This window comes from Elephantulus edwardii, unplaced genomic scaffold, assembly GCF_000299155.1.
Source record: "Elephantulus edwardii isolate Elephantulus edwardi_28Jun2011 unplaced genomic scaffold, EleEdw1.0 scaffold00047, whole genome shotgun sequence".
NCBI classification, from domain to species: Eukaryota; Metazoa; Chordata; class Mammalia; order Macroscelidea; family Macroscelididae; genus Elephantulus; species Elephantulus edwardii.
Genome location: NW_006399797.1, coordinates 13442059 through 13454026, shown reverse-complemented (window position 1 = coordinate 13454026; position 11968 = coordinate 13442059). Strand labels below are relative to the sequence as shown.

At 46.2% G+C, this 11968-nt stretch overlaps 1 protein-coding gene across 2 annotated transcripts; it reads right to left on the bottom strand.

Annotated features, from left to right (window-relative positions):
* Nucleotides 1-201: 201 nt before the first annotated feature.
* Nucleotides 202-11968, bottom strand: DYRK2 (dual-specificity tyrosine-(Y)-phosphorylation regulated kinase 2). 2 transcript variants are annotated; one of them, XM_006886069.1, is made up of 3 exons: nucleotides 11500-11968; nucleotides 10752-10900; nucleotides 213-2000 (listed from the first exon to the last, which is right to left on the bottom strand). In XM_006886069.1, exons 1-3 carry the CDS (start codon nucleotides 11546-11548, stop codon nucleotides 393-395), a joined length of 1806 nt encoding a protein of 601 aa, XP_006886131.1. In that variant the 5' UTR covers nucleotides 11549-11968; the 3' UTR covers nucleotides 213-392. The 2 variants fall into 2 exon arrangements, with proteins under 2 accessions (XP_006886132.1, XP_006886131.1); XM_006886070.1 differs by lacking the exon at nucleotides 10752-10900 and having other exon boundaries at nucleotides 202-2000; nucleotides 11500-11919.

Genomic DNA, 11968 nt, shown 5'->3' with positions numbered 1-11968 from the left:
AGGGGGCCTTCTGGGCCATCACCCGGAGGGAGAGGGGATATGAACCATAAACACAGAGTGAATGTCTCTGACACCAATCTGTAAGTGCGTGGCAGTCATGAAGTAATCAATGGCCTGCCACTGATGTTTATTACTCTGCCACACCAAATACAGTAAGGCTCATCGTACTTTTAGAACACAAAAGCAGTTTCAGAAAGTATAAAAACTTAAAGCATTGTCCCCATGTACTTTATAAAAACAAAATGAACAACTTTTTTACATTAAAATAAGTGCTGAAAAGATACAAATGAGTAAAATTATTGAGCAAATAAAAACAGGTCTGAGCTTCTCTTCAACCCAATAAGGCTCAGCAACGTCGTATCTTTCAGATTACCAGATCAGGGGATTGGAGCTCAGCTAACGAGTTTTGGCAACACTGTCCTCTGCTGAATATTCCCATTGGCATCTGTCATATGTGCCAAATTAGTCCTCAGTTTGGAAGCTGAGCTGGAAGGTGGAGGTAACTTGGAAATGGACGTGATAGCACCAGTGCTCTCGGTTATCCGTTTCACTGCCATTTTCTCCCCAGTCGGAGGCTTTGGCAGCCGCCTTCTCAGCCAGGGGTGCCTCAAAGCCTGACCAGGAGTCATGCGAACCGTAGGATCCCATTCTAAACACTGTTTTAAGAAGTCAAGGAAAAGGGGATCATCACACCCCTTCAGTGCATTCCCCCACTCTCTGCTCTCAGGAGGGCCCCTCAGTTTCCCCCTCCTGGAACGGCCTCCATTGAGAACCACAGAGCCATCAGACAGAGTCGTGACTGAGCAGTAACGGGGATAACCCTTGGAGCTCACGAAATTTTTGGCTCTTTTGGATGTATCCAGAAGTTTCTGGGAGGGCATGCCCAACAGTTCAATCATACAGGCCAACTGGTCCCCTTCATCCTCCCCAGGCAAGAGGGGGTAACCGGTGAGAAGCTCTGCTAAAATGCAGCCTAGGCTCCACATATCTATGGGCATTCCATATCTGGCCCCAAGGATTACTTCTGGAGCCCGGTAGAAACGAGACTGAATGTATGTGTAGACGCGCTGATGCTCGTAACAGCTGGAGCCGAAATCAATCACTTTAATACCACTCCTACCTTGCTGCTTTAATAAAATGTTCTCGGGCTTAAGGTCACAGTGGATTATTCTGTTTTTGTGCAAAGCATCCAAGCACTGCAGAATCGAGTGGGCAAACTTGCGAACCAAAGGCAGGCTGAAGCCCTGGAATTTGTTCTTCTTGATGAGTTCATAGAGGTTCATGCTCAGCAGCTCGAACGTCATGCAGATGTGGTTGCGGAAGGTGAAATTCTCCAGCATGTGGATGACGTTCATCGTGTTGTCCTTGTCCTGCTTCCGCAGGTGTTCCAAGATCCGGATCTCCTCGGCAGCCTGCCGGTGGAAGCGCTTCTCGTTCCGCACCATCTTGAGGGCCACATGCTGGTGGACTTTGTGGTCATAGGCCTTGACCACCTGCCCAAAGCTTCCTTTCCCAATGACCTTCAGGACCTCGTACCTGTAAGCTACGTGATCATGGGGAACCTGGACATAAGAGCCCTGGTCATCGTCATAGCCACCGTTGTTCGGCCCACCTGTCATGCCCTGGCGTTTCTTTGCATTTGGACCCAAGAAATAAATTTCAGGGTAGCTGAAGATCTCATGGTGTTCGAAGGTGGTGAGTTTCTGCATGTATTGCTTCATCGCTTGCTCAGGCGTCATGGGGTTGGATTTCACCTTCCCCATGCTCTCCATAGACTTCAGAGAAGTAGAGCTCCCCTGCCGTCTGTGGATGCTTTCCAGCTGCCGCTCTGGCACCACTGGCAAGCCCGCCTTCCCCACTGTCGTGAGGCCATTGGGTTGTGTGGTCAGCACTGTCCGTTTGTTACTGTTATCCTCAAACAGCTGCTGCACCTGGATCTGTCCGTGGTTGTGGCTGCCCACGTGCAGGTGGTCATTCATCGTGTGCTTACTGCCGCCAATCTGGAATTAAAAAAGGAAGCATAAGTAGCATGAAAGGAGTCTTTGATCCAATGGAGTGTTTTCTACATCAACCTCACCCCTCCCCTTTAACAAACTCAACGTGGTTTCAGGATATGTTGGAATCACGCCTACTAAAGAGAAAGAGCTGTGCACGCTGGGCGAACCTCGTGAACACACACACTGATGGAGGGTGGAAAGGGGCTGGCAGCCAAATCTGGGACCCTGAAAACAGACCTCAGCAACGCTTCACCTAGCAAGAGAGCAATTTGCTGCACATATTCAGTGTCCTGAAAAAACACGCCCTGTGGAGGTAAAAACCTTGTCACTCTGGTTCATCTACATTTACCAACTTTTAGCACATGACAGGGGTCCAATTTAATCCACCCGACTTATAATGAAGGAACAGAAAACGAAGTTCGTGACCACACATGAAGCTGTATCAGCTAATCTCCTGCCATCAAGTCAAGTACTAATCATAGCAACTCTCCACCAGGCTGTTTCTTTAAGGGAGGTTGACCTTTTTTTATCTTTTCCCTACTGAGCAGCTGGTGAGTTCAACCCACCGACCTTTTGGTCTAGTCAGCAGCCAGACAAGCTAGAACTATGACATCAGGGACCTTTCAAACCGCATTTAGGAGCCCTTCACATGTGGGCAGGGGTCACACCTATCTGGTTCACTACTCCTTCCTCAGTGTCTACCTCTATTCCAAACACTAGCTTCTTCATCTTCAATCTTCATTACTCAGAAACCCAACTACTCACCCCAAGAAACCTAATTCAGTGACAAAGAAAAACACACATTCAGGCTTGAAAGCTTCCCATGCATAATCCTACTGTAGTAACTTATAATGTCTCTAACCTATTTTTAAACGTTTCTGTGCTTGACAGATTATGATGACTATGTAAGTCCATCCAGCTCAAGAAAGAAACCAACCATTACACTTTTGGGGCCTGCCTTTGGTCAATGGCTCTGTTCTTATAACAGATGCATTTTTTAAAAAATGTTTTCCCTACTAGTTTACTTACAAAATTAAAATACAAATTGGAACAAATTCTTTTAATTTCTCTCACCCTCCCACCCATCAAATTGTACAACCCAATGATTAATCCCCCCTTCCCCTGTATATCCACATCGCTCTGCTTTCAGCCTCTCCCACCCCTCCTGGATCCTTATACTCACTCTACAATAACGGTTTTATTCAATATTTATCCTTGTGGGACTGAGTTAGTTCATTCAGCATAATGCTCTCCAGTTCCTCCAAAGTTAGGTAATAATTTACAAAGTTACTGCTCCTACATGCTGCATAGGATTCCATTTCCTGAATGTACCATAATTTCTCAAAGCTACTGAGATACTCTGCTTTCCAACAAGGAATACAAAGTAGCAATTTCTATTTCAGGCACACAAGTGATCCCTGAACACTATACAAAAATCTAAACAGACATGAAGGTGTAAGTAAGGGTCTCCCAACCTTCTACCAGGAATCTAACCTGGACTTCTTTCAAGCATTACAATTGTAAAGAGGTGAGAGTGGGAGACCATTAACAGCCAGGTTCTTCTCCCAATTAGTAATTCCTGCCACACACGCATGCTGCTTTGGTGGGTAATTTACGAAATGTTAAGGATGAATTTATCATCCACTATCAACTTCATTTGTGTAACCAATATTCGCTGAGGTCTAGCCACACAAGTGGTAGAGTCTCTGAACTCTCGGAGCTTAGAGGAAACTTGGTGAAGCAGTTTGCCATCAGTAAATTTTTTTTTCACTGTCTCTTTCTAAACTCTACATATATATGCTACCAAGAATCACTACTGCTGCCTTAGGTGCTGCCTAGTTGATTACAGTTGACAATGACCTTTTGGAAACAGACTGCCATGACTGCCTTCTAAGACACCTGAGGCTAGGTTTGAACTTCCACACTTTCCACTCTGTACACATAACATAGTAATTTAGGAAATAGTTGGGGATGAACTGATTAGGAAATGAAACACTAAGTCCTTCTTACCAAGAGCTTGGCCTTCCCAAGGATCAAGGCTTGTAAATTTTAACAGACAAATCATAGACACTACTTAAGCGAATCCAGTACCTGAGCCTGTCTAGGATTTCACAGATTTGTTTCTCAGAGAGCCGTTTGGAAAACTTCTAGCCAAACCCCTTTATTAACTACATCCTATTCCATACAAGAAGATCTCTTGTCTGTAAGAGCAGACAGACAGGTTATTTTTATCTTCATTCTAGGTTAAAAGCAGGATATTCCGCAAAAGAAATGAATTCTTATAGACTTGTACATGTATAAAAGTAGTAGTATAGGTTTGCTCTTCGCTTCTTTCAAACTCTCATTCTCTGCACACACTTTCCATGATGGTTTTGCAAATGCCAGGAAACCAAAATTCACTCTGTTAAGTCAGAAGTGATCTGCCGCTAGGTTTTTAAGGCTGTTAGTTGCACAGAAGGAGACTGCCCATCATGCCCCCTTGGAGCTGCAGGGGGATTTGAACTGCCAGAGAGGCACAGCCATTGGGCCGGCAGTCTGTTTCCCTACAATTACATCATCAGAATCAAAATATTCACTATATCTCACTCAAGAAAACCAGTCTCCTTAGAGTGAGATGACAGTATTTCAGGGGGATAAAAAAAAAAATCCTGTATAGCTAGCATAAGAACAGAATGAAGCACAAGGCTTCAAGAGGCAGAAAATTAATGCTGACGCTTCCAGGACTCCCAAGAAGGATGGTAAAGAACAATTTCTTGAGCATCAAAACTCACTTTAATTTCTACAAATTAAATTTATATAAACATTTTAATTTCTATAAATTGCTATAGCAATTTCTGTGCTGCAGTTGAAAATAACAATCACAAAAGCTTTAGAGATTAGAACACATGGCAGTTCTCCAATTGACTGGGCCTCCTCCCTTTTCTTTCACTTGCTTTCTCCTGGTATCTTCTGCAAGACCAAGTAGTACTGGTGGCCAAGTGCTAAGAAACTGTGCTGCAATCTCAAAGGCAGGGAGTTCAAAACCACCAGCTGGAGAAAAATGGACAATCTCCTCTCACATGGTACAACTTCTTCTGAAAACCTGCTGGAGGGTCTGCTACAGGTCAATTCCAACTCAACGGTACACAACAACAAGCCTTAGAATATGGTATTCTAAGTGTGAATGGTAAGATTTCATCTCACATATTTTGGGCATGTTATGAGAAAGGGCCAGTCCTCTGAGAAAGACATCATATTCATGAAAGTATTTTGTTTTTGTTGAGTAGCATCAAGTTGGAACCAACTCAGAGCTGACCCACCACTGGATTTTCAGAGGCTGTAAATCACACAGGAGGGGACTCCTTATCTTTCCCCAGTGGAGCAGCCGGTGAGTTTCAATAAAACAGGGGGTCAGCAAAGGTGTTAACTCCTCAACAAGGCACTGTGGCTGCCACAATAAGAGATGTTGAGGATGGTGCAGGACCAGGGAGAGCTTCATTCTGCTGTATTTTAGGCCATTCAGAGCCTGTGCTGCCTCGACGGCACATAACGACAGGGTTAAAGCCTCATTCTCTTGCCTTCCACCCCCATCCTCTCCCAGATCGTTCCTGACCACAGCCAGGACTTCAGCAACCACTCCTGAGCTGAAATCTACCACATCCTCACCTCAAGTCCGGAACCATCAAAATGACGTCTCCTCAATCCATCTCTACAGCTACCGATTAGTCTCCTTCCTGAAAAGTAACTAAAACAGGACTCATGATCTCATGCTCCAAAACATTTCCTCCCCCTCTAATCATCAAGTTTTGATATTAAGAGGTTTTACCAATCACACAGTCATTCAAGCTGTACAATCCTCAACTCTCCATACCTAGAAATCATTATCAGTATCCCTCTCACCTTCCTGAATCGTCAAACCTTGTCAGTTCTATCTGATGCAGTCAGGACAACTGAAACAGCCTCACAGCACAGCACAGGCCCTTGCTGCTAAGTCTGTTACTACTGTCTGTCACTAAGTTCTCTCTGACTCATGACAACCCCATGTACACTGGAATGAAACACCAGAGCGGTCTGGTGCCATCCTCATGATGTAGAATAAAACCACTGTGATCAGCAGGGTTTTCACTGGCAAATTTTCAGACATGTATTGCCAGGTCTTTCTTCCTATTCTTAGTCTGGAGGCACTACTGAATTTTTTTTCAGAATAAAAACAACACACAAGCCTCTACTGACAGACAGGTGGTAGTTGCATTTAAGGTGCACCAGTCAAGAATCAAACCCAGATCTCAGCAGGGAAGGCGAGAATTCTGTCACTGAGCCTGGAATGTCTCTCATTCAAAGCATACCTTCCTCCTACCTCTTCTTCAGTGTGCTTCCAAGGTTACAAGTCCAACGTGCCCATCTAGTGGTGCCCCAGCTTTTGCCCAAGTCAATGACATCACTTTTCCACGAATAATACAAGAATTTACTGGTAAGGCACAAATACAAAGTTCAAATAGTTTAGTCTATCACTGTTGTTCTCCTCCCAAGGCCGATGCTTTTTACATTACTCTGCTTCTGGGGAGGCCAGGTTTCATTACAGTTTGGAGCCCAGAGATTTCTCAGCCAGATATACATGGACTAGGTTCTAGTTCCACAACTTCCTATGTCACCCTAGGTGATTAACTACATCTCTGAACTTCAGTGCTACCACCTACCAAAAAAAAAAAAAGGGGGGGGGATGGTAACAAAATTACCTCCTTTAAGGGATTAAATAAGTAACATGTAAAAAGTGCAATGAATACCCCTTGGCTAAATTAGCACTGTTATAGTTTCATCATCCCTTTTCAAATGTTGTTTGAAACCCCTTCCTTTCCTATATCTAGATGGAAAACTCCTACTTACCCTTTAAGGCTAACCTCAAGAGTACTTGGTTAAATAAGAGCTATTATTATTATTATTCCTTTACAAATGCTATTTAAAGGAATCTCTTCCCTTCCATGCTCTGCAGTAAACTCCTACTCACCCTTCAATGCTCACCTTACCTCTCACCTCCCTTATGAGACCTTCTTTGACCTGTGAACAGTTCCTTTCCACTGAAATTCCAGAGCACTGCTATGGTAAAATATTTATTGCACTTTATTTTTATTGTTTTGATTCTTGATGTACCATACTTGAAGTGATAATTCTACTCCAAGTTTAGTTTTTACCTCTGTATTCTTACCATGTAATCAGTAAACACTCAGTAAACAAATACGTATTGAACATAAGAGTGCATCTCAACAGTACCAGTTAATCCTCATCTTTCTGAGTTATTCTTGAGAACTTTAGGCTTTACCTTAATAAGAAAACATGAGGTCAACATCCAGGGAATTGGGAAACATCTCTGGTGACCCAGTCACAAGACCTTAAGCTTGCAGAGCATCAGCAAGAACTCATGGCAAATGATAGTTAGTTAAAAAGTACCTGGAGCAAATCTATCAATGATCATCTAAAAATAAAGTGTGGTGGTGGTGGGTGATCATCTAAAAATAATACGGACATTCTTAAAAACTTTCATTTCAGAAGCTTTGAGTTTCAAACACAGTAAGATTCTAAAATAGCAAACTTCGAAGCCTAAGTAATTGATCTATGAAAAGAGGAAAAATAAACACAACTAGAAAGGCCAGAATATCTCCAGACTATATAAAAGCCAGGATTACATCATACACTTGAGGATATTACAAACTTCTAACTTCTTAAAGTCTGAGATCATGGTTAATTCCTTTTTGCTAATACTGAGTCAATACACTTACTAGTCCCTACAACTTTATAGGAAAAATGCAAAGAGCCTGGTTATAAAAAATTTTAGTATTCAAAATTATGTTGAGAGTAATAGTTTTGAAGTTTTCACCTCTTCCAGTCATAAAGTGGAAAGCAAGTAGAAGATATTTCTCTGTGCCAACATTTCTGGGCGTTTAAAAACTTTGCTGAAATCATCTTAGAAACGCTGTCTGTTGCTACAGGCCTAGAACTGGGTCCAAGAAAATTGGAATTTTAGCTCCTCCTCAGAGAAACTGATGGTCTGTGTGGCTTATTTTTTTCTTCCTCAAAATACTGTGAAGTGAGAATATAACTTTAATTCCTACTTTAATTCTGTTTATTTTATAAAGGTGAAACTGCTAACAGGAATGTAACTGAAATATTAAAAGTTATGGGAGTATTCAATATTAATATTTGGAATAGTTCAACCCAAGGAAATAACAATATTTCAAATACATTTTAAAAAACTAGTAGAGATCCAAAAGGTATCAGCTACACTCTTAGGGTTGAAGTAAAACAAAATGACTAAAGTGTAAAATATCCAGAGTTATAGACAAAAAGGCAAAGGCATTTTACCAAAATAAAATCCTAAAGTCAGTCTTTAGAATTACATATTTAGCTACCTTTTTACAAGGGAAAATATGAGACAGCTCTTATGATTGGATCATTTTCCTCTTCTTAATGCCTTTAAAGGAAGCTCTAGAGGCCCAAAGTAAGGAGTTAAGCTGCCAACCCAAAGACAAGCAGTTCGAATCCACCAACTCCTTCACTGGAAAAAGATCAACAATCTTGTTCCCTGAGATTTACAGTCTCTGAAAACCCACTGGAGGGTCAGCTATGAGTTGGTTTTGACTTGACCATACATAACCGTCATGCTGCCTTTAAAATAACTGTTCTCCGTGTACCTGCCCTGGAATCAAAACCTAATAATTTATGGGAACTTAACAGACACATGAGAATTTGGATTTGCAAAGGCCTTTGTATTTATAGTGAAGCTAGTAATACTTCTAAGAATTAGCAGAAACAAGAAGTAAGTTAGGGCAGGAATTCCACCCTTGATATGACTGATTGGGAAATCCAAACAAGTTAACTTCTTCGTCATCTATAAAATGAAGGAGTGGCTTCATGTCAAGGAGTTGCACTGCCAACCCAAATGCACTTGGTTCAAATCCACCAGCCTCTCTGCTGGAGAAAGATGACCAATCTCCTGCAATTTACTGCCTCTTAAAACCCACTTGGTTCCAACTGGACAGTACAAAACACTACAGCCAGCTAAACTCTGTGATTTCTTTTCAACTTTTCTATTCTCTGAAATCCACAATTACATAATGTTAAGCAGATAAAAGCAAAACTAAACTGCAATCAACACCCAAATTCTTATTTTTTAAAATCAAGCAGCTAACAATGAACAACATACTTCAGCTAAAAATAGGTAAATCAGGCAAATACCACATCAAGATACAAGCATCAGGAGTTCTGAGAAACACCCACATTTTTTTTCATCTGGGGTACACCACAGGATCTTCTCCAGCACAGAGCTTTCATTTTCTCAAAACTGGCTGTTTATTGCAGTCTCTGATCAAGCAAAGCTCAACCTTATCAAACTGGAATATGGATTAGAGCAAATATTCTCCTCCCCGCCACCTCAGTTCACACCAAGTTCTGTGACTACAACGTAAGGAAAAATTTGGTTATATCTTCCAAATTCTCAGATATTTTTTAAACCAAACAGCATCCAAACGAGTGCAGTTCCTCAAACCAAAACAGTATTATATATAACAAGAATACGCAGCCACAACATTCAATGAACCACCTATGGTACTGAGAGTTTCTACCCCTCCTGTCACATCCAGTACAGTTTAGTTAACTTCTGTGCAGTGAATTCTTAGCCCTTGGGACTCCGTATCAACAACAACAAAAAATACAGTGAACAAAACATCTTCCCATGATATTCATGTACACTTCACTCCACTCTGGTCATCTCACAAATTCTCTTCTGATAAACACATTCCCACCGCACATGACTCTACAAGCTGCTCCCTTGTGGGTTAAAACATTTTTTTTTTAAACAGGAATTCAACTTTTGGCAAACCAGCCCGAGCAAACGTCACTCATAAAGAATCACCTTCAACTGTTCCTCTGAGAGACCCAATTGGAAAATGACCCCTGAAATCATCACCTCTTCCAAGCACAAACCTCTCCACTGGTAGTCGTCTTACAAGTCAGTCCCTGGGAGCTGAAAAAGGTACATGCTTAGGTCAAATCCAGGGAGCCGGTCTCTGCAGTCACCAGTCTCACGCTGGGCACTCCTTTCCCTTCAGGCCCCTAATGGACCTATCAGGGGCCTGTCCCTTCTCACATGCCAAGCAAAGCTGGCCCTTTCCTGCAGAATAATGTCCAACCCACAGAATCCTAAAGGGTGCTTTGTTTTGTTTTGACTGCTGTAGTTGCTCTTATTTTTGTTACTGTTAATTACAATTTCTGCTGTGCTCAAACCTGTAGCACTCATAAAACATGCTTGCACACGCGGGGGACAATTGGCGGTGCCGTCTGCCGGCTGGAGCCAGACCTTGGAGGCTTCTTTGGGGATCGATTTTCCGGGCAGGGCGGCCGGCTGTCCCCTAACACAGATCTGTTTCTATAAATACCCACTACCCACAAAGGGGGAGGGGGGTGTTTACTCAGTCAAGGAAGAGAGCTCAGGGAAGCAAGGAGGAGAAAAAGAGCCAAGGAGAGCAGCAAGGAGGAAGCTCCGAGGAAGAGGAGGGCAGCGGTGGGCGGGCTCGGGAGGGGAAGTGAGGGGCCCACGCCACGAAGCCTCCTTTGTGGCTGCAGCTTTGGGCTGGCCCGAGTCACCGAAGGTGGCGTCGTGGGAAGGCCTCTGGCCAGGGGCGTAGCGCCACTGGCACTTGGGCTCTGTTCTCCCCTCCAGAGTCAGGACCCCTGCCCCCAGCCCCGACCCCCTCCCCCGGCCTCCCGCGGGAGGGGTCTCACCGTGTGCGCTGCAGTGGCAGCGTTGCTGGCCCGAAGAGGCGGCAGGGCGATGGGGGAGGGCGGGCCGGTCCCCACTCCGCTCCTGGGGGCCCCCGCGCCGAGCCCCGGGGAAGCCTGAAGCTGACGAACGGCGCTTTCCCCTCCTCGGCCTGGGACCACGCGCGGAAGGAGACAAAAGAGGGTCAGGGGGAAAGAAAGTCACCCGGACCCCGTGGCCCCGCCCCACCCCCTCTGGGGAGCACCCCCCTTCCAGGGGGGAGAGCTGGGGGGACAGTGAAGACAAGTGGGGGGTGGGGAGCGCGCAGATCTGGGCGCGGATGCCCGGCGCGCACCCACCCGGCTGGGCCCCCAAGGCAACTGCAAAGTTGAGTCTGCTCCTCTCGCGCTAGTTCGCGACCCCCCAGGCGAACCCAGCCGGGCTGGGGCTCGCACTTTGCAGGCGGCAGATGGTCGGGAAGGGAGGTCAGCGCAGCGCTGGAGGGCGCGGAGAGGCCGGGGACTGTCCCCGGCCGAGCCCGGATGCGCCGGGCTCTGGCCAGGGCGGACGACTCCCTCTCGGAGAGCCCGGGGCCCGCGTGCAACAATGAGCGGAGCCAGAGCCAAGGCGCGCGGTCGCCCGGCCGCCGCGCAGACTTTGTTCCAGGTCCCGCTGGCAGCTGCCGCCCGCGCCACGAGGGCTCGCCCGGGGCTACGCGGGGACACGCGGGCACCGGCACCTGGGGCCGCTCTCCAGCCCAGCCCTCCTTACCGGTCGGGTAGGCGGCGGGAGCGGCGGCCGAAGGTTTCCTGGTTAACATGGCCGCTGGAAAGGAAAATGCATTTCAGGGCTGCCGTCGTCGCCGCCGCCGCCGCGGTCTCTGCTGCTACTTCTCGCGGCCGCCGCCGCCGCCACCGCCTCCTGGTCGCCCCTCACGCGGGTCTCCGGCGCCTACTCGCCGCCTCGCGTTAGCTACAGCCAGACACACACAGTCCGCTGCATCCCCTCGGCCCGGGCCCGCTGCCGCGAGCACCCCGCTCTCCTCCTCGCCGCCGCCGCCGTCCTCCTCTTCCTCGGGCGGCTGCAGCACCCTCCGGGCCGTGCACATGCCTTGCCTCCCCTGCGCGCCGTTCGCCTCCCCGATTCCCTCACATAGGGGCGCGGGGGAGCGGCCTGGGCCGCGAACACCGATACGCTCGGGAGCTTCCTCCTGCGCTCGCCCGCGCGCGCGCGCTCCAGC

Coding starts and splice junctions, on each gene's coding strand:
- DYRK2 (XM_006886069.1), bottom strand. CDS start 11,548: ATGTTAACCAGGAAACCTTCGGCCGCCGCTCCCGCCGCCTACCCGACC. Junction 10,901..11,499: donor TCCCGCCGCCTACCCGACCG/GTAAGGAGGGCT, acceptor GCGTGGTCCCAG/GCCGAGGAGGGGAAAGCGCC. Junction 2,001..10,751: donor CTGCCACTGCAGCGCACACG/GTGAGACCCCTC, acceptor TTTTAATTCCAG/ATTGGCGGCAGTAAGCACAC.